Here is a 23188-nt window from a genome sequence, read left to right as displayed (position 1 = left end):
ATCACCAGCGTGCACCCACCTTTCCTCAAGCCAGGGGCTCCCTGCAGGGGGTTGTGGAATTGGCACGGGTGACATCCCTTGCACGAGCAGGCAGGAGGGATTCACTGCCCGGGTTCCTTCTCAGCCTTCAGTCATACCCTTATGGGTAAGGGGTGTGCCCGAAGTCTGGCCAGCAAGGCTCCCAAAGCCAGAGGGGTCTTCTGACTCCTTCGCAGCAAAACCTCAATAGGAAATGGATGCTTTCAGGGTGATTCCACTGAAATCCTACCTTTCATTTCTCACCTTGCACCTCATATCACAGTATTTAAAACTAAAGAGATTTCTCTCCAGCAAGGTGGGAATCAATTAAAAAAAAAACCAAACCACACACAAACACACCCCCCCCGCCCCATTAGCGCAAGTGCTGTTACAGGTGATGTCACAGGATAGCGTCATCATAACACATCTTATTGAAAGTCTGTATGTCACTCACACCAGCTATTTTCCTTTTGATTCAACGAGACCCCACTGCAGACTTTCTGTGAGATCAGCTTTTAATAACTGGATGCCAAAGAGCCATAGTGCCTTCCTCTAATGTACCTAACACTTTGTTTATTCCAGAGTATAACAGATCTGTAAAAACCTTGATCAATGCGTGCAGCACTTTTGATTGGTGTACAGCCTTTTGACAGAAAAACTTCCATCTCCTGCCTATTTACAGCATAAATATTTCAGCGTATCAGGTCCTAAAACGCTCTGGTCTGCTAACAGATGTGGTGTTTTTTCCAAGGTCACACTTTCTTCCACATTATGGCTAGAACTGCCATCTCTTGAGGAAGACTGAGTGGCTGCTCGGTGCAGGACAGCTGTTGAAAGCTGTCAGCCGAGGTGTGGGGGTCATGGAAGACAATGCTGCTCTGCCTGCGCACGACCCTCGGGAAGAGGGCGCATTGCAAGCAACAACCCAGCAAGTCACAAGAACCTTTGTAAAGTTGCATCAACATACAATACCACAGTAGCAGCAGGAACAGGATCCCGTTGCGTGCCAGCAGGCACCGTGCGCGACAGCTTGTGCTGAATGGCTCCAACCCTTCCTGTGCCAACAGCTCTGTGCGACAGAGGCATCCGAAAACAAGCGTGCCGGTGGTGGCTGCCCGCCAGCTCGGGTGGGCTCGCCTGGTCTCCTCGCAGGATGCTCTCGTCTCCTCTCTGCCAGCATCTGGCTTTGAGCAAGTCCCTTCACCGCCCTCGCATCCTTTGCAGCTTTGGTGCGTTTTGGTTGCAGGTTCTCTCTCCCTGTGTAACTGGTCCACAGACCATTTAACTCGATAGAAAAATCTCTCATTTGGGATTTGGACTTTGGATTCTATCCCAAGCATTTGTACTGTGCCCAGAAAAGTAAGGACATGCTGGAGTGCTGGCTTAAAACTAAGTTAAGATACCTTATTTTCAATACAATGTCTCATGCTTTGTCAGGAAGTTTGTTTTTTTGAAACATATCGGCTATTTTCTTCGTTCTTTAGGTTTTAGCTAGGTATAACTAACTGAACAAATTTTTATTTTTTTATTTATTTTTGAAAACGTTAAAAGGAATTAGAAGCAGTAACACATGAACTGCAATACAGCAGTGGGCCAAAGAGGTCTCCTAATTATACCACACTTCTAAAAATCGTTCTGTGTATATTGGGATTGACTAGGACTGATTTACAGTTCTAGGAAGGAAAACACGATACCACTGATCCGACTGATAACTTTATCACGGAGATGTCACAGGCCCAGTCTCTATGGAGCAGGAGAGAGCAGTGAAGAGGTGATGTAGGGAAATGTTAGCTGTTCCCAGAAGGCAGCAGTTTTGGAGCTGGGTCCAACCAACCACACCAAAAAGAATAATTATGGACCCCTGGGCTTCTACACATCTTGTAATTGTAGTTTTGAATAACAATTATTTACACATGCAGAGCATTCCTATTAATTGATACTATTTAACAGGTAACATCTATCAGACAATTCAGTTACATACTGAGGAACAGGAACACAAATTACTAAGCACTGTCTCTCAGAAGAGGCACCAGCTATTTTTCCTTTCCACAAACCAGAAAGACAGAAAGAAAAGGATATTTAATGACTATTACAACAATCAGTATTATTTCAGTAGCAGGATAATGCAAGACAAAAATTTGTGTTCACAGATTTTGAAATAGCTGCAAACCTGAAGAGACAATATGATGTAATTCTGACAGCAAATTGTGAATGCAAAAGAAAGGGAACTGACAGGAATGTTAAGTTATTCAGAGACCAAGAGAACATTAAGTTGTACATTTATCCATTCCTGGTACTTTTCAAATAAGAATTTAGTTTTGCTACTTTCTAGATAAATTATTCCATTGAAATTACAAGGCCTACATAATGCAAGGAAACAGACCAGGTAATCAAAATTATCTTTCTTGGCTTATCATCCAGAAATTTCAGTTTTGGAACACGATTGAAAACTGCTGTTTTCTCTCCTGTGGGTTGCTTTCTAAAAGTCATTAATTTGCCACTGCAAAAGCTAATTAGTTTCACTATTCTATTAGTAGAACAATTCAATTATTCTCCGTTTCCACACTGAAATCTATAACTAAATTACAGAACATCAAATTGCTTGCAAATACCTGACAAAGTATTTGTTAATATGCATTTATATAAAAGAAAACATTTTCTATCAAAAAGTGGGTAATTTATAGACTTTATAGTAATTTGATTACTAAAGCAATAATTGAAAAATTTAAAAACTTAACTGTAATTCAAAGATCTATCCCAGGATTAATTTGCAAATTTAACATTATTATAGTAACGAAACAATAACATGAATAAATGAGAAACTGGCAGAGCTGACACTAAGGCAACTGACCATTTTATTTTAAAATCTATATCTATTTAGATTTAAAACATTAGAAAGGCTCTAGCTATCCTTTTATAAGCAACAAAGTTATAGTTAATAGAAGAGTAATTCAGAGGTTATGAAAGAAATTTTGTTTTGGTACTATCTAAAATTATTCTACATCCCACCGTACATCAGTATGAAACCAAGGAAGCACTGCCTTCTGTTATTACACAGCTATGATAGATTCTGATTTAAGATTAAGTTTTAAAGCTGACGATTACACCAGCATATGTTAAGAACCTGGCTTACAGGGTTTCTGTGTTCCTATAGCTGCTCTATGGAGATACCCTTTTTCAATAATCAATAATGGTATTTTCTTCAAGGAAAATACACAACTCACCCTCTCCCATGTCAGCACCATCTGCTGAAATTAAAGAAATCAGCGCAGAAGCAGCCAGTAAACCAGCAAGCAACACATTGCAAAGCAGAGTCAGTATCAAACTCCCCTCTGCGGCTCAAAATCAAGATAACTCTGAAGACCTCTCTGTATCTTTGCCCTTCCAACTGCTTTCTCTGGTGGGAGTAAAAAGTGGGTTTTTTTTCAGTTCAATGGAAGGTGAAAGAATCCCTTGAGACTTCTAAGTCCAGGGTCATGATTTTGGGCTTTAAAACCTCTCCACAGAAACAAGTGCCTCAAAAAATGACCAAATGGTGTCCTGTGCCCAACAACAGGATTCCTAAAGTGCAGAGCCAGTGGAGACTGGGACAGCTCAGAAAGCCTTTTCTACCTATTTTAGAATCAATTCCCCCAGGACGGGACCAGACCCACCCCTTGCCATACCCCCTCTCACACATTTTTCTCTTGTGCTGCAGCAGCAGCAGCAGCAGCATAGTGTGCCCTTTACTAGGCAAAAGTAGAACCCCCCTTACTTCACTTTGTCAACGCCTTTGGTCTTTTATGTCCTTCAATTCTACTTTGGAGGCTTTTAACAAGAGCTGTAAATGATTCAGAGGCACCCACCTTTGTTATGAACGAGTAACAAAAAAGAAATACATGCTCCACAGGGAAAACAGAAAAGTCCTTTTCAATAGCAGGAGCTTGCTGGTGAAGGAAGCGTATGTTAAGAATTGTAGAAACTTTATAGAAAATCTATGCTTACAAGATGTCCAATGATTACAGTATGCAAAAAGGGGAGATTGCCCAGAAATATCTTCTGACATTGCAAGCTCAAACCTTTGGCAAGACTTCTCAGCACTCTGTTTCCCTGCACAACAGGACTGGTCTAGGCTTACTGCCTTTCATCCCCTCTGCTGACATGGAAGTCCGCTAAGTGCAATTACAACATCCACTGTCTTACCCCTTCAGAGACACTTGTGCATTTACAGCAGAAGTGATTAATTACCTTTCCTTTATTAAGCAAGACTTGCCAGTTTGTTTCAGACAGATCTATAAGTTTGTATCTTACAAATTTGAACTGTTATCCTTCACAAATCCACAGCATAGATTTGGCTATGGAGTCCTATGACTTTTCTTAGGTGCACGTTAAAACATGCATCACAGGGGTAAAACTTTTCAGCATTCCCATTTGCTCAACCACTGCAAAGCCCTGTATATTCATATCCCAAGACTCCAGTAAGAAAATGACTATAATCTCAAATCATGAACACACAAAAACGTGCCACTGCGTCAGATGAACATTAAGCTCCAATGACTAGGTTACACTTACGATCTTTCCCCCTTTGTTTATTCATTGCTTGGATCAGTGACTCATTCTTCCCACAAGAAAATCAGCAGAAAGGCACCTCCTCCCCATCTCCTCCGACTCCATCCAGTGCAGGTTCTAGCTCCGCTGCACCACGTCCAACAGCAGCAGCAGATATGAATGGATCACTGGGACTCGGAGGTATTCCCTCCTTCTCTTTTCTGGCTGGTGGCAATTGCTCTGGGCTTTCTACCTCTGTAAGAGGAGCCGTATGACAGAATCTCTTTTCATCAGTTCTACTTGCAAGGCCTAACAACGGTGGCAGCAGTTAGCACAGTATAATCATTTCCACAAAGTCCTACATTGTTTTACTAAGAATTTGTAGAAGACTAGAAGAGAAACAACACATGTATGTCCTTTACCGGCTGCTGGTCCCCTTCCCGCGTGGACGGGACAGACAGCATGCTCTCTGTGGTATTTGAAGGTTAGCACTGTGAAGGTGGCATGCATTTAAGAGAATTGTAGTACACTATGGAAGATCTTATGTCGTATTTAGGTATATCTGCTGCAGAATAAAGAGCGTGTATATTTTTAAAAGTGCCCCATATCAAAGAAAACATTGCAGGAAGGAGCTGTTAGCTTTACACCTGCACTACTTTGGTTTACTTTCCAGTATGTTGGGAGAAGCTGGAATAGAAACCAATTCCGCTGCTTGTAGCTGCTGAATACATTCTTGTATTATAAATGTGCATTAATATACATGGGAGAAGGAAGAATTAGTACCATTATTTTTCATTTTATGAGCAAATGTCCTTTTGTGAGCAGGAAACGGCCTTTATGTTAACAAACGGGAGATCAGAAACTTTGGGCAACCAAGATCTCCCATTCACAGGACCCGAGTTGCCAAAGGGGAAATAGAAGAGGCATTCCCAGGAATTATTGTTCCACAGCCCAATATAGTAATGTTTGGAAATGACGCAAAAATAATCCCACCCCAGAAAGACTTAGGCTGACTTTCATATTGCTTAAGTAAACCTCCAGTTTGGTGATGTAAAAGTTGGTGCCCATCCCTTCAGTCAAATGTGCCCTCTATTCCCTCACCATTTGTTCTACTGTTGCTTCAAAGCCTGCAGTGCAGAATACAAACGAACTGCATGCAGGGAAGAAGGAAAATAAAAAAAATGTCACAGTGGGAGAATGATAAAGAAATATGTCAAATACAATGGCTTTGTTCTCTATAAAATGTATTCACTAACTTATCAATGTACCCCAAAGCTGATTTTTTATAAGTGCATATGAAGCACCTAGTGAGCAGTGGCCCTATATCAATATGCAATTTAATAGTAATTATTTGGTTGTCCAAGATGACAGGCTGAATATGTATATGAATACACACATATGCTCTATTAGTGCAGAACAAGTCATTAAAAATGGCTGAACGCACCTTGGCATTTTAAATGCCATTCTAGAATAGACTAGACTATTTCAGTTGGAAGCGACCTAAAATGATCATCTAGTCCAACTGCTTGACCAGTTCAGGGCTGACCAAAAGTTAAAGCATGTTAAGGGCATTGTCCAAATGCCTCTTAAACACTGACGGGCTTGGGGCATTGACCACCTCTCTAGGAAGCCTGTTCCAGTGTTTGACCGCCCTCTCGGTAAAGAAATGCTTCCAGATGTCCAGTCTAAACCTCCCTGGTGCAGCATTGAACCATTCCCCACATGTGCTATCACTGGATCCCAGTGAGAAGAGCTCAGTACTTCCCCTCTCCCCTTCCCCTCCTCAGAAAGCTGTAGAGAGCAATGAGGTTGCCCCTCAGCCTCCTTCTCTCCAAACTAGACAAACCCCGTGTCCTCAGTCGCTCCTCATAGGACATTCCTTCCAGCCCTTTCACCAACTTTGTTGCCCTCCTCTGGACGCATTCAAGGACCTGAACATGCTTCTTAAATTGTAGGGCCCAGAACTGCACACAGTATTCAAGGTGAGGCCACACCAACACTGAACACAGTGGGATAATCCCCTCTTTTGACCAGCTGGTTATGCTGGGTTTGATGCCCCCCAGGATGTGGTTTGCCTTCTTGGGTGCCCTGGCACACTGCAGGCTCACGTTGAACCTGCTGTCGACCAACAGCCCCAGATCCCTTTCTGCAGGGCTGATCTCCAGCCACTCTCCTCTCCCAATTATACTTGTGGCCACTGTTACTTCATCCTAGGTCCAGCATCTGGCATTTCAACTTGTTAAATTTCATCCCATTAATTGTAGCCCAATGCTCCAATCTATCCAGATCCCTCTGCAAGGTCTTCTGTCCCTCAAGAGAGTCAAAAGCACCTCCCAGTTTGGTATCATCAGCAAACGTGCTTAATGGTGCATTCAACTCCTGCATCCAGATCATTGATAAAGATATTGAACAGAACTGGCCCTAGAACAGAGCCCTGAGGAACACCGCTGGTGACCACTCACCAGCCAGATGCAGCCTCATTCGCTACAGCCCTTTGAGCTCTGCCCTTCAGCCAGTTCTTCACCCAGCACACTGCGTACCTGCTCATTTCACCACTGGACAACTCGTGATGCTGTGAGGGGACATATATCGAAAGCCTTACTAAAATCCAGACAAAGTACATCCAACGCCTTCCCTTCTTCCACTAGGCGAGTGACCTTATCATAGAAGGAGATCAGAATAGTTAAACAGGACTTTCCCTTCATGAACCCATGTTCTCTGTGGCTGACGATTGCATTGTTCCATAAATACCTTTCAACAGTACCCAGTATAATGTCCATAGTTTTTCCAGGAACTGAGGTTAGACTAACAGGTCTGTAGTTCCTGGGGTCTTCTCTCATGGCCTTCTTGGAAACTGGAATAACATCGGCATGCTTCCAATCAGCAGGGACTTGTGAACATTCAGCTGATACAGCTGGTCCCTTACAATTTCAGCATCTACAAATGGAAAGTCACTGCTCCCATGCTCGTCCCATGCTCCTCCGACTCAGGGGACTCCAAGAGTGACAGGACAAAAGCCCACCAGGGTAACAAGAAAGGCAGTCTAGATTTTCTTCCTTAACCAAATGACATAGTCAAGAGAAAGGCTAGATTCATCAACAAAAGTTGTTTGACAAATGGTGATAACCTGTTAGCAGCATAAAGAGGGGACAATTCACAGCAACATAGCGTCAATCCTGCTAACTCACTAGCCCCCACAGGATAGAAAGAAAAGCAGCATAAAAAAACCCCACAACTATCTAAGCCAGCCTACACTAACAACTTACATTTTGAGACACCGTGTAAGCAGTCAGACCTTACACTTAGTAGAATTTGGAAAGGTAGTTTCTCCTTGATGTGAAGGTTGCTATCAAACCATGAGATGTTACATCATGGAAATAATGACATCTGTTCCTAAACTGGTAACATTTGATATGTGTCCAGTTGAATGAATGGGACTGGGCACTTGCTTGTGTGAAATCTATAAATACACAAAACAAAGGGACTTGGAATTTAAGCCCTGGAAGGCTGACATCTTGTATATAGAAGGAAACTGAGCCAGAGGTTTACAGATATCTCACATTGCAATTCTCTAAGTAGAATTATTCTAGTATTTAGAAACCCTATGCCATTTGCCTCCCCACCACCCCAGATGACTTAATTCCTTAACTACATTTGAAAGCTACAAGTTCAACTAACTGTCCTTCCTTACACAGTATATGACAGTACAATATGTAGAATGACTACTTGGGACTTGAATTCAATACTACAGCAATTCAATAGTTACCTATTCTTTCCTCCTCCTCCTCTAAAGGAGAGGAGACAAGACAGTGGATGCGCTGGGACTTGTGATAGTGGTTCAGGTGCACTTTATCAATCCAAAACCTATAGACTTTACAACTAAAACTTGCAAGCCTCACCGATTGCTCAGAAATTAGATTACCAGGTCCTTTAATTAGATTACCAGGTCCTTTTCTTATGTCAGCTGTACAATATAAAACCAGAAATATGAAAGTTAACAGACTGAAATTCAACATCTGCTTCTACAGTGGTGAAAAATAGGGATAAATAAAGACATTACAGGTACAAAAAAGAATTTATACCAGGCTAAAATTCCCTTTACCCCGAGACTTCGACAAAATAAGCTAGTTTTACTGTAGCTATTTTATGGATTATGACTCTTTTACTCTACTTCCACTGACCAAACACAAACATTCTTTGTAACAAACCAAGCGAGCTGGGAGTGGGTGGAGGGTGGGATGAGCTGACAGACACAGAGAAAGGGAGACGGACAGACAGAGAGGGAGAGACAGGAATGTTTTGGACCTCCTTTTCTCTCCATTATGAAATTCCTTTCACCTACATTAATAGTATATAATCTTGTAAAGACCTTACTTGTTTCAGGCAACCAAAAAAGGAAGAAAAGCACAGGCACAGTGGCTTTGCAACTAGCCTTTCAGTCCATAGAAAAGCTTATCATGCAGATTTTAAGCAGTAAGTCCTTAGATTAAGCTTCAGAAACAGGCTCCATTTATAGCTTGAAAAACCCCAGATTTTCCTTTAGAAACTCATCTAATTCCTTACCTTGGGGGAGCAATAAATTTCAAGGTTAATTTTTCTTGCATCAGTCAATGCAAGATTGACCAATGCCCTCCAATTTAACTGAAGCACAGCTGCTAATTAAATGAGCAATTCTGGGACTCCTAGAAAATACAATGTAGTCATAAGGATTGCAAAAAGGATGGAAAGAGGACAGCACTGTGTCAGAAAAGACAGTGGTAGAGAGTTGTTAACTGGTCCTTCGCCACTAATGCAGACAGAACCTCAGAGGAGGAACCATGTCTAATTATGGTTTTAACCAGAAACAACTATGCATTTTTTGCTTCTGTAGGGTCCCACTCCCATTCGTATTGAAGCACAGTTACTTTTGAAGTAGAGGGTGCTCTGCTGGCAGACAACTTGAATACACCTACAGATATTGGCAGAAAAGTGGTTTTGGAAGACCTGTCTCACAAAAAGCATCAACTCTTACATCCATTCCTTAATATGCAACTTTAATATGCATGAGAAGACTGAGGTGAATATTCTTTTGTAGTATCTGACCAGTGTGAAAACTGCAGTGTATCCCAGGCTTTCATTAGTATGCTAAAAAGTTACCTAACAGATTAAGATGAAAACCTTTTCCTGGCATAGACTGATTCAGAGAGCAAAGAGGACCTTAACTTACAAACTCATTTAAAGATCCACAGTGAAATTCACAGAGCTCAATTTAACACCCTAAGGGAATCCACTCCTTAGTTTCCAACACAATCATACTGTGTGGTTCAAGGAAGCCTACTACTTGCATCAAGCTTTTACAGATACCTAAGTAAGATGACAGCTCTGTTCTACAAGGCACTGAACTTTTATATACAGGGAGAAAAAACAGTCCTGAAATCCTCACCAACTACAGCCAAAAAACTCCAATTATTTGTCATGGAACTGAAAGAGATGAAAAGGTCAGCACCGAGTTCTTTGGAATCAGTTGGAGCCTCATTTTTAAAGGGACTGACTTCACTGGATGATCCGAGCTGACACTGTTGTTTATGTTTACATGTTTTAGCAGGAGAACACATGAGAATCTGGTACATGACTGTGGGTATGTCCACACAAATATTATGTAAATGCTGCAGTCGGTATTTATAGATTTCTGTCTTCTGTGGAAAATGCTATTTCTATGAGTATATTGGAACTATTACAATAGGACAAAGTTTGTTCTCAGTTAAGATACTGTCTTTCAAGAGTGTTCTCCTGATAGAGAGCAAAATCATGGCAGCACCGTAAAAACAGGCTTACTGTGCTTTGATAAAGAGAAAAGCACTGCAGACGTACAAGCTGCACCCTTCACAGAAAAAAAAAAAAAGAAAAAAGGGGGAAAAAAAAAAAGAAAGTTTACCTCATGAGGTGTCTTAAGATGTCTGAAAGAAAACCTTTGTCAAAGAAACTAAATGTTGCAAAGAATGGCAAAAAGCGGTAAATTACAGTGTGGTTTCTTTTTCAAAATTAATTCTTTAAATTTAGTCTCTGTACTTAGTATGTAAAACTTGAAGAATCCATTTTACTACTAACACAGACTATATACTCCAGTGGTTCAACCTTCCAATTTCAAGAGGTGCTTTGACACAACTAGCGTACACGTTTTAACATTATACCTCCAGAGCTCTAGGTCCTGGCGCTCCAGGGCAGTCAGGAGAGCGCCTAGAACCAGATCTCTGTCATTCCATGCTGTTATGTGAGTATAAAGAAAATAAGTCAGGACTAAAGACTCATGCACTGCTTGATGAGAAGTTATGCTTTTGGTTAGGAATCCAAAAGCCACATTTTCATAAATAAACAATGAAGCCACCATCTCTATATAAATAAGCCAAAAACTTGCATAGCTTGGGAAACCTCTCATAGCAGATATTTTTCAGTTTGCTTCTCTGTATTCACATTCACTGACAACTATTATTCCCACGTCTAGTTATTTAAAATGGGAGCTATGAATGTAAACACTATGTGCTTCCACAGTTTTTAACATAGATAAATCATTTCTCGGAGTGAGCAGCAGCTCCTTGTTCAGTCACATTACATTGTACACTACTAAAATTCTCTGAGGACAATGAAGAAACTGCAATGTTGCTGCTCTCAAAGTTCATGGAGTGCCTGTACAGCATGATCTCCAGTACACTGTAGAATAATTTAGGCTGGAAGGAATCCATGGAGGTCATCTGGTCCAACACACCACTCATAGCAGGGCCAACTTTGAAGCTGGATCAGGTTGCTCAGGGTGATTTGAGTTCCCAATACGTTCAAGGATGGAGATGTCACAGTCTCTGTGCAAACCATTGGATCAATCTCATTTAAAAAAAAGGTCTACCACCTATTCTATTTCCCTTGCTGCAAACTGTAATCTGCAAAAAATCAGTAATCTCCAAAACGAAATGTATAAATAAGACTAATACATATTACAAATATGGGAAATAAAGATGTATTATCTGTAAATTTACTCAAATAGTCTTTAGAACAAAGTATCTAATCGGTCCAGAAGGCCAGCAGACTATAAATACCAAAAAACCACTTCTTGATACAATATTATTCATGTAAATTCTGTTCACATTTGTTGTCAGCAGTGTCTGCCATGCGGATAGGCTTAATACCCAAATGGTGCAACCCAAATGTAATACGATTGAAAACAGAACTCAGGAAGCTCAATAACTATATGGCAAATCTATTTAGCAGACATGATTAGAGTAAAAAGTCTAAGATGAGATGTCTCAAAGGACACAGTTTAATTTCAATCTCAAGTAAGTTTTCTAAAATATACAAAACCCATTGTCTACTGAAACAGTAAGTACTGTAATTTAAGGGAAGTAGCCTGTGGCTTATGCATATATATTTGCCCTGTCGCTAAACACAAAAGTGTGTTTAACATCAACTGCGTAACTGAGCTTGCTTCTGTAATACCTTCAGAAATGATGTTTTGTAAATGAGTACCCATAATCTATGCCAAAAGACTTAAAATTTATCTTGTCTACTTTCAGCAGTCCAAAAGTTAGCCTAGGTTTGTTTTCTAAACTTTCTACTGTCAATAGAGATGGGGTAGAGTGATCTCACATAGCTAAGGATGAGGTTCCACAAAAGTTTCCTCTCTCTCCACCGATTATCTAACTTAGATTAGGTACCTAATAATTAGACTGCCTACCTTAATTTCATCTATTTTGAATATTTAGATTGCTGCATCTTTAAGGGGGAGAACTAGACAAAAAAGTCAGGGTGAGAAAATGTACACAAGCACCAAATGATTATAAAGTGATCAGCAGCTTAACCAATTAATTTTTTTAAAATTCTGTAACAAATGCATTATTTTTTTTTTTAAACAAAGCACTAAATTAGTTATGGCTTCAAGAATAAGTGAAAACGTGTACAGTAAGTTCAAGTATTTAACTGATTACCAGACCAACACACATACAAAAAGCATAATTTAATTATCAACATTTTGCAGTGAGTAAGCATTAACAATGAAATTTTTAACTGTCACAAGTCTTTATGAATATCTAAAAGCCTAATACAAATATCCAAATTATTAATACAGATTAGTCATTTAAAGTGTTACCAATAATACCTTCAGTAACTCTGCATTAAATGCTAACAAGCCCTTTCTAGAAGAATATTAATTTACAATCATTCTTTCTAACAATTCTTTGTACAGTAAAAAAAGTTAGATTTGTGTTTTTCTCCTTCCCTTTCCCACCCAACCACCCACATAGTTTTGCTCTCAGACTGAGCTACTAGCCAATCAATCAAACCTGATGGTAAAAATCCTCTCAACCAAGGATCCAAGATCTCAGTTTTAGCATCCAGCTCAAACGCTCTTTGGGAATAAAATCCATGTTTTTGTATAATGTGCAAAGTGCAAGTTTTCTCCAGTGCTAACAGAAGTGTGTGCTGCTAAGAACTTCACCACAGAATAAAACAGTAACAATTAAGACTTTTTGATTTCCAATAGCTCTGTTACGGACAAATGTTAGATGATGTTTACAGGAATGACAGATCAAGTGGATTATATACTGGTGCTTATTAGGTCAGGTACTTTCTGATTTTATTAGGCCAAACCAATGTTTTTACTCAAGTTCTTCAGTTTCCTCTGTAAAAAGGTCAGCCAAATCTGCCACTGTCAGAACTGAGGCTTCTGACTGTTTCATGGAAGAGCTCGTGTGGCTGTGGGAAAAAGTTGCATGCAGACATCAGAGAAGGAATCAACTTAAGTAACAAGCTATTTGCACTAAAGACAGACCACATGATTCAGAGTCCAATAACTGTTCAGCTTTGAAGCTCAGCAGGAAAACACACTTTCTATCAGGGAAAATACACACACTCATCAGCTACTTCTCTTGCACATTCCGAGTAAGATACAAAGTCCATCTACTGTCCCTAACAGTGGTCGACACCAAACACTGCAGAGGCAGCAGAACATGGGATAATCAGCTTTGCCCTCTCAACATTTAAGGGATTGGCTTTAGCTTCCAAGCATTAAGGTTTGATATTACTTTCAAAACATAAGCCCTTACTGGATCATTCAACCACTGGATATTTATCTGAATTTTATATGCAAAAGTAGTGCTACTTTACAGATAGGGAAACTGATTAAATCATTCTTTCGAAGCTAAAGCTGAAATCTTTCATGACTACAGCCAGAGATACGCATGTAAATTTTTAGTCTCATAATTTGTAGCAGCCAAAAAAAGGAAAAATAACTAATTTTCTTAAACTAAGGCCTCCTCCTAGATTTGTTATGTGTATACAATACAGTTAGAGAGGTACAAGCCTCTTATACTTTCTGCATAAAGAATGCAAATACCACTTTTGTTCCACTCCCAGTCTGTCATTGCTTACAGATTTTGAAAAGATAAACACAGTGAAAACTGCTTTCTGTGTCTGCACACCAGACTGACTTAGGAGCTAGCATCTGGACAACTCTTGCACTGACTGCAAAACCACCAGTGTGACACAGCACTGACAGACTAGGTTTGTAGAACTTAAAAATAATGAAAGAAAGAATTTATGTCCTATATTAGAGCTTATAACAAACATATGCTTTCACTCCAGCGGCAGACTTAGTATGACTCCATTAATTGCAATGCTTTTATACTAATGGAAGTAGGTAAACTGAAAAGATAAATCATAACACATAATTTATTAATTGGGCTTTTGTGAAATAAAATATACAAAATATAACCAAAACATTCTCCAGAGAATTAAAATACCTTAAGCTTAAGTTACTGGAACCAGGTTAAAAGATCAGTTTTTCAAGTCTTAAAACTTTTTTGTCAATCAAAACAATGTGAAGGAGAACAGTTGACGTTTATATGTAAGATATGCATGCCTAACTGTAATAAAAGTATGGTTGAGAACCACCTTTTAATTTTCAGTGCAATAATGATGTTTTAAAAAAAATTCAAGGCATACCTTCTATCTACAGTTTTCAGCATAGTCTGCATTCTCTCTTCTATTGTTGCTTTTATCAGGAATCTATGAACAATGGTAGATCTGAATGTGTTTAAAAAAAGAAAACAAGACCAGAAGTGAGCAGAAGTTATGCTGTTACTGCCAAAGTTTAAGACCCCATTTTTGTCTCATACTAATTATTGTAAGAGTGCTGAAAAAAATGCCTCTGTATTTTAAGAAAGAAGTCTTACAAGGTGATTAACAACTTCCACTGACATTTAAGGATGCTTAGTGCCTCCCAGAGCACACACTTCCACTTGGTTGGATCACATACTAAATGAATATAAGCTGTATTAACTAAAATCCTGAAGCGGATGCTGGACAAAGTTCTGCTTTCTGCGTCCCTGCCATAAACAAACAGTCCTCAAGAGCCTAGCCTGTCATTTAAAGACATTACTTTGGCCCACTGGTTATATACAATGTTTATACTGGATTGTCACAAGTCAGTCCAAGAGACAGAGCTCAGTGTGATGGATAATTAAAGCTCATTCCCAGAATTTTAACAATATTGTTCTTGAAAATGAAGATGGCAAAATACTATAAATTTTTTTTTAGAAGTCAGTAACTGTAGTCAGTAAACATGAAATTGTAAACACTGGTAAAACATAAAACCCAAAATGTCAATAAACATAAAGTGAGAACTCCATTTACAAAATAAAATTTCAAAAAGAAAGCTGTAATAAAAAACAGAAATGTCAGGCACAAGAAAATGAAATGGAAAAAGAGTCATCTCCAAAGATAAAAATGAAAAATCACTCCAGGGTTCCCAATATAAACATTTTTCAAGATATGAACCCTTCAAAGTGGTTGGATGGTTTTCAGATCTTACGTTGAAACTTTGGCAGGTAACATTACACAAAGAAATGCTGGGGGAATACTTTGTGATTCACAGGCAAAGGTCTATGCAAAAAAAGAGAAGTAAATAAGAACTCAACTGAACTGGTAATAGTTGCACCAGTGAAACTAAACACAGTATTCCCTTATGCTCAGTGTACTTGAATAGAGCCCTTTTTCAAATAAGCCTTGCTTAAGTCTTATTCTTAAGAAGTACAGCACACATTCTTGCTGGTTTTATTGCAAGGTTTTTGCCAGACATTTTGTGCCAGCATCATGTAGAATTATAATGCAGGCTGTTGCAATCAATCTTTCCTATGCCCTCACTATTAATTCAAAATCTTTACCAACACACCCAAATATCCACCTGTTCATAAACATTCTTTCACATGCATGCTCATTCATGCCCTCTCGCTTTGTCTCCATTTCCAGAACACAAAACACACCATTATTCTAGAATATTATTATTCCAGAATTGATTCCAGCTATTTTTCTTCTTCATGTACAGGGGTTTTTAATTATTTTTTCAAGTGACATGAAAAGGACAAACTTTCCAAAACCTTTGTTAAGCATTCAGTACTACCCATGTAAAATCTACAACACTGAAACAAACAAAAGGTCTGCAAACTCATTAAAGTCTTCAAAAAGATCTAGACAGGGGTGAGGGCAGAACTGTGATTCAAAAACTAATCAGTTCTGAAGAGTGTGCACTATAACTTTCTTTTGGGGAAAAAACCAACCAACCAAACCAACCCACCAAACAAAACAAACCCCCAACAACTTATACAGCTCCTAGTCTGGAGCTGGAAATGACCACCTAGAAGGAGCCTCTCAAGGCAACTAGGAAGGGCTGTGCCTGAACTTAGCCACATATGACATAAATGGCGAGTTGCTCAGACCTGCAAAGCAAAGACATTTCTGGACATGCTTACAAGCAGAACTTCAAAGTTAAAAACCAAGGCATCAACGGCACACATAAAATAAGGCAGCAGCTGAACAAGGTTTTTCAGGATTTTGGACTCAAGAGCCTACATTCTTCCTAAATGCAGTTTGCTTCTGCATCTTACCCTGTAGCACAGAAGAACTCCCTAAAATACACGTTGTGTATTTTCAGCAAACTTTTTGTTTAATTTTAATCTTTCTGTCCCTTATATGATTGCCTTTAAAAACAGGATTCCTATGAGTACCCTCATCTCCAAACCTAAGAAGTTCAGTGAACTAGATTTATTCTGATTGCAGTATGCAGTTCTATTCTGGACCATATCTAAACCACTCAATGCAATTTTAACTCTTACTTTGTTTGGCCAATACGATGTACTCTGCCAATAGCCTGTAGCTCATGTGCAGGATTCAGAATGGGTTCCACGAGCAGAACGTGAGTTGCTTCGATGATGTTTAGTCCATTGGAACCAGTGTGAAGAGGCAGCAGCAAAATATTGATGTTGGGATCATATTTAAATGCAGAGAGATTTTCCTAAAAGGCAAACATTACAGCAGCGTGACAGAAATTCCTCAATAAAGACTGAGGGGGACATCTCTATATTTTCAAGAAATTCAACAGCTACTACAGGCCCCAGAGTAACAATCGTGCAGCCTGACTGATCCAAGACCTGTCATCCCGGAACAGGTACTCGACAGATATCAGGAAGGCAAGAACTTCTTGCAACACTGATCAGTGTGTCTTACCCCTAACATCCATGCCAATGCTTCTTTCTCAAAAATGAATGTACTGTTTATCTCCAAAGACTTTAAATTGTGGCTTTTTGTGATTATGATTTTCAGAATTAATGAGTTGGAGATCAAAGCTTCTGCCAAACAAGTTTGCTGCTCTTTCAGTCTCTCAAATGAAGCAATGAAGTAAAAGGATCAAATTAACCTCTATGAACTGTAATTTTCCCCACTGAAAATAATTTTAAGAAAAATATCCTTTATGTACCTGAAATTTACTAATTCCATTGATCTGAGAAAAGATCATGTTGTTGTCGTACAAAGCTTTTGAAATTATGTCCAACACATCTTGCCACTGTAAAAAAACAAAACAAAACCACACAACACAATAAAAGTAACTCAACATTACAAACAACGACAACTAAAATATACTAACTTCCCTAAGAAAGAGGAGATAAAAAAGCCTTTCAAAATACTAGCATTTGCAATTTTAAAAAAAGTAAAAAAAAGAAAAAGAAAAAAGATTTGTGTGCCAGGAACCAAATCTTTCATAAAACTAAGTAAGAAATGTAATTAAAAAGATCAGCTTGAATAAAAGAAATTGGCAGCCATCACAAAACAAGTTTTACAATGTATCAAAAATATCCGGACATTACATTTAAAAATATCTAGAATTTCTAATGCTCCCATATAAATCTAAGTGTTTGCCCTTTAAAGAAACAAGCTTTTACATCAGTTGACTACAATCATTGTTCATGTCCCAGTTACATGAATGGCCCTACAAATTCTCAAAACAATCAAGTGGCTGTACAGAGTGATTCAACATTTTGGTAGCTAAACTAATTCCTGAAAATATTATGACCGCTTTAAACCACCCGCTGCCCTCCCCAAGACAAAACAGAAAATGGCTATTAATACCGTTGAGAAAACTAAGGATTTAGCCCCTGGATCTTTAAATTGAATTCTCTTCAGTGTTCGGACCACAGCTTCCACTTTGGTGGAGTGACTTCCCTTTGAAAAGTCAAAGAAGAGCATTAGTAAAGTAGGATATTAACTCCTTCCACATTCATTGCTTTATTAACTAATGCTATAATAGGACTTTTACATATCCTACACAAATTTAAAAATTAGCAACCTGGAGGAAGGGCAGGTTAAGTAGCACTGAACTGCTTTTATACCTCCCTTATAACGCACTGCTCTAGGATCCACGGTGTATTACAGCATGTGCAGTACCCAGAAAAATAAAGTGCCACACAGATACACTTATCTAGTTCTGCATGAGACAGAATGGATAGCCCAAGCAGTGCAGTTGCACCAAACATGCCAGTTAGGCCTCCTGAGGTTTAACTTGGTGGTACAATCTTTAAAGAATCTTCCAAATGCACACTTAAATTTCCCTCCCTTCACACCTCTTGAAAACTGGCAATGAAAAAACCTACCTGAACGCTATTTCTGTTGCTTTTGTTTCTCACCAAACTTATGCTCAATACTATGAAGCTCATTAATTATATGTAAAATAATAAGAAATTGGTAAATACAATTAAATTAATTCTTGAAGGATTACATGCTGCAATGAAAACATCTTCATATTCTGCATTCAGAAGTATTTCAGTGCTTAGTGAATCCAATACTACATTCCACTTCTTGTCCACTTTGATTTCTGTACTCCTCCCTTTCCCCTTAAGTCAAGGATTCCGAGAAACAGTTCTTTAGTATCTCCCTCTATTTCCTTCAGTATGTACTTTGTATTACAGAAATTTTACCTAATGTGTTTTTTTTTTTTAAGAAGCCCTTATTTAATTCCTTACTAGTTCTTACATGCATAGTAATTTCAAGCTGCACTAGATTCAGCTGGACAAATATTGTTTTATTTCTGTCTGCACCTGTCCTCTGAACATTGAATTAACTATGTTGGCTTGCTACAATGACAGATCAAATTTACTGAAGTTATGCTGTTTACAGAATTGGCAGGGAAGGATGTCAGCAGTCTAAGCACATGTTGGGAACCAATGCTGGGCTGCTTGATCATTCATACATTATGCAACTAAATGAATGCTCCAGAAATACACATAAAAGACTTTCTGCATACTGTTTTACCAAAGGCTGCAATAAGCAGCACCATTTTATTTCCCAGGGTCTTCCGTAGTGATTCCAACTCTGTCAGACATAGAAATAAACCAGCTTTTTTCATGTCATCTCTGCTGCACCTGGTAGACATTAACACTGTTTCCAAAAGTCAGATAGACAATTAAAAATGCTTATGTCAGTAGGTGTTATGATCTGCAAAGATGAATGACACATTTGCAGCCCTATGGCAGCTGCCTGCCAATCATAACCACCTACAGTTAGGAGATCCGAGACTAACTTTTGGTATTTCCTATATATTCCAGGGTCATTTATGTGCTTTTCTGATACCATTTATCTCTGATTCAACGATGACAATTCTGGCTAATTTGCTCTGACTGTCTTTTCCTCAGAGACTTTTTTTGGACCTTACCATAGGTCCTATCTTTCCCTGCTATAAGAGCTACTAGTTTTAGCCACTGTTGTTGATTTTTCCATCCTTCAGGCTTCCTGTGAGTCAGGTGTTACAAATGTGACTTTGTATAAGATCAGTCAGAGGAACTACAGCAAAGAAAAGAACAGCACAATGATCAAAGTGGTTATAATCTTTTTGCTCTTTTTTTTTTTAAACAAGATAACTAAGTGTGCAAAGTTCTCCATCCCTCCACTTACATTATATTAGACAAACTGTATTAGACTTCTCATTGAACTAACAATTGACTGAAGCTTTAGTTCACAGCACACAAAAAAATTAATTTTGTTCTCAATGTTTACGGAGAGATGAAACTGATACAAGTACCCTTGCTTTTATGAGTTCTTGGCTTTCAGCCTGTCTTAAAAAAATGCTACCCCACTCATTACCCATATACCTTGAGTTTGTAATTTTGTTGAATATCCAGATGAGTATTTATAAACAGATTAGCTAGTTCAAATTAATTATGGAACAGCACACATTAGAATCAAAACTGCCCTCTAACAAACAATTTCTGTCTCGGATGACAGGCTGGCAATACCCACTGTAATGCTGACCAGACACTGAAAGCTTTTACAGAACCAAAACATGCAGGGATGCCAGTAAGCGCGCTCTCAGTATAAAATGCTCCCATTTACAGTAGTCCTTTTGCATCTAAGGCATTAATTTAAGATGGCTAGTGCTGGTACAATAAAGAGCACGATGTATACAACACAACAGAAGGAAAAAAAAAAAAGAGAGAGATACTGCATACTGAAAGAGACCAGAGGGACTGAGAAAGTTCAGATGAAAATATAAATGCTGAAAATAAAGAAAAAAAAAAATCACACAGTTTTCATATACATACTGCAAGCTATTGGTCTTAACCTCAGTATTCTATAGAAACCATAGTTAGTTATTCTTTCTTAACTGTCCTTAAAAGAATATGAGGCAGAAATTTTTATGTTTAACAATGCTGCTTGTTTTGATAGTACATACAATGAAGCCACAGTATAAATTGTTAATTTTTCATTAAATAAGAATGGGCCTTGCTCTAGATGACATGTGAATTCACACAGAATTCATATTTTTGCTTTGCCTGAAGTTTCTGATGCAGAAATACTTCAAGAAAACACTATAACCCTTTACACAGGACATTGGATGACATATTCTTTCTGTGTTTTACCTATGAAATTTAGTTATTCTACTTATTTTATTTTTTAGTCTAATTTATGAAACAGTTGAAATTTTCTTGTTAGAAACAGGGTGATATCTCTAAACCCCGAGGAAATAATCTGTTAAAAAACAGGTACGAAGCAAGGTCCAAATAACTAACACTTCAAAAACAGAGCCTATTTACTCCCCCTAGTGCCACATGCTGTCAACTACTTCAAATCTAATAATTTGAGTTAGGAAGCATCTACTCATAAAATGGCATTCCAGTTGTCCAGGGAGGGCGACATAACTAGTTTGAACATGGTAGCATTCATTTCAGTACAGGCCAGCAACCCTAGTATACCCGCAAAGTTCAAGGAGACTTGCACAGATACCATGCAAGTCTTTGTCAGCACATTTTGTTATTACTTTTAACTATGCTAACCGGATTAAAACTACGATTGGTATGTCCAGCTGTATTATAACCATATTTTAATTTAAGATAGCAATATCATCTAAATCAAAATACTACCAACATTAGTCTTTTACTTTTGCATTTTAGTCCAGAATCCTCTATTTTTTTCCACAACTGCAAGAACAGTTTTTTTGGTTTAACACTATTCTGTAACAGATTTGTGCAAAGCAAAAATGTATCTATGCACTACATACGTCTCAGTATTGCTAAAGACTCATGGAGATGCTGTCTCTTGCTCCACCCCTGCCTTCAACCCACTGAAAACCCTCTGTTACCAAGAAAAGTAGATAAAACAGTGCAATCAGGACTGTTTTCTTACACATTTGTGTCCAGAGGTTCATTAACTTTTGTCATTAGGAAGGCACACAAGTTACAAATATAGTTTCCCCCCCAGACTTGAACTTTCAGATATCTTTTGTAGTAAGGGGAAAGTCAAGCCATAGTATTTTGCCAAGTAGGGGGCATCCTTTATGTGTACAGCTATTTTAATGAGGCTTGTAGAAAATTAATTGCCTTCGAAACTCAGACTCTCCGTCAAGCTGTTTGAAATGATCTAATGGGTTGCTAAATTAAGGGAGAAGTCTAAGATAGTACAGTGAAAAGACCTCATCTCCTCAGAAAGCCAGACTAAAAGGAGTAAACACAGAAAGTCACAGTGGAAAATACAGCTACCAGTCTTCAACAGAGCTGTGCATTGTCAGTGGAAAGCCTTGAGAAAGTAATTGCCCAGGCAGGGAGCTGTTTTAAGACCAAAAGTCACTCTTTATTCAACAATCATCTTTTCAGTAGGTATATGTATCCAGTCAGTGAGGCTTTAACCAAACACCAACAAGTTTAAAACACAGATAGGCAAGAAGCACTAATAGTTTTTCCAAAGTTTTCCTTTTGATTTTTCATACATAAACAAACAAAAAACCCCAAGAAGAATACTGGCAGAGTATCCAGCTGCATAGAGTCAACACTCATCTAGAATATGGAGAAAAAGCTTAGACCACACAACTAGATCAAAAGAACTGGGATGAGCTTGAAGAAAGCAGCCTCACAACCATGTTATTGATGATACACTTGTAGGGAAAAGAGAATGTCCCCAACATCGCACCAGAGAAACCTTTCTTCAAAGAACAAATTCATAGTCAACAGGTTCCAATGAAAAGCATTGGTTTTGATAAATAATTTTTTATGGGATTAAAATATTTCTATTTTCTCTGCTGTGATTTGATTTATTATTGAATAAAATTTGGGTCAAGTTACTGAATATACTCACTAGAACCTGTCCACTAATTTATTAGTGGACTAGTTAGATGGAGGAAGCATTGATATAATCTCCCTTCAGGTTTTTAATGTTCATACACCCCTATTAAAAAAGTAGTCGGGTTTTTTCCTCCTAATTATGGTCTGTATAGCAGACAATATTACATAGATATGCAAAATGCAAAACAACTACTCTGCTTCTCAGGTAGCTCAAGAAACATTCCAGATGACTAATCTTAAATTCAGAATCAGCGTTTATATTCTGTGGCTAACAATGAAGACTTACCAATTTAAAATATTTACATTATCCTAATAGCCTTATAGTACATGCAGCTTTCTCAAACTACTCATCTCAAGCAAAAATAGCAACTCTGCCTCCAAAAAGCCTCATCTCTCCTTAGCTACAAAAAGTCAACAACATCACAACAACAAAAAAACCCAAACAAAAACCAAATAATCACCTGCATACAAACAACATTGATTTCTACCCAGTGTCAAATACTTAAAAATCATAACTAAAGCTCAGCAAAAGCTGTCTCTCCTACCTATACACCAAGACAGCATTACTTTAACAGATGTGTAATTTTGTAATCCATCTACAAGGCCTTTTCTCAGGCACATTTAAAGAGTAAGTGTTAAAAAGATACACTCTTTCACGCCATTTCCTTTCGTGTTTTGTTTCCGAAACTCTTGAAAGTTATGAAAAGGCTAGGTTAAAAAAAAAAACCCTAAACCAAACA

General features: G+C 38.4%; 1 protein-coding gene across 3 annotated transcripts in view; it reads right to left on the bottom strand.

The window, feature by feature from the left end:
• Window positions 1–12511: 12511 nt before the first annotated feature.
• SHPRH (SNF2 histone linker PHD RING helicase) overlaps window positions 12512–23188 on the bottom strand; it is a 57224-nt gene continuing 46547 nt past the window's right edge. For 2 of the 3 annotated variants that reach the window (XM_052784796.1, XM_052784797.1), the window contains 5 exons: window positions 17971–18063; window positions 17321–17407; window positions 16680–16858; window positions 14512–14592; window positions 12512–13263 (listed from right to left, as the gene is read on the bottom strand). In XM_052784796.1, the coding sequence (XP_052640756.1) occupies window positions 13167–13263; window positions 14512–14592; window positions 16680–16858; window positions 17321–17407; window positions 17971–18063 (537 nt within the window). In that variant the 3' untranslated portion in view covers window positions 12512–13166. Of the gene's footprint in view, window positions 13264–14511; window positions 14593–16679; window positions 16859–17320; window positions 17408–17970; window positions 18064–23188 lie in introns of those variants that run through there. The other variant, XR_008234796.1, reaches the window with a different exon arrangement.

The sequence above is a fragment of the Harpia harpyja genome, chromosome 4, assembly GCF_026419915.1.
Source record: "Harpia harpyja isolate bHarHar1 chromosome 4, bHarHar1 primary haplotype, whole genome shotgun sequence".
In the NCBI taxonomy this organism is placed as follows: Eukaryota; Metazoa; Chordata; class Aves; order Accipitriformes; family Accipitridae; genus Harpia; species Harpia harpyja.
The sequence above is the reverse complement of the archived record's forward strand: the minus strand, read 5'-3'. Positions and strand labels throughout refer to the sequence as shown.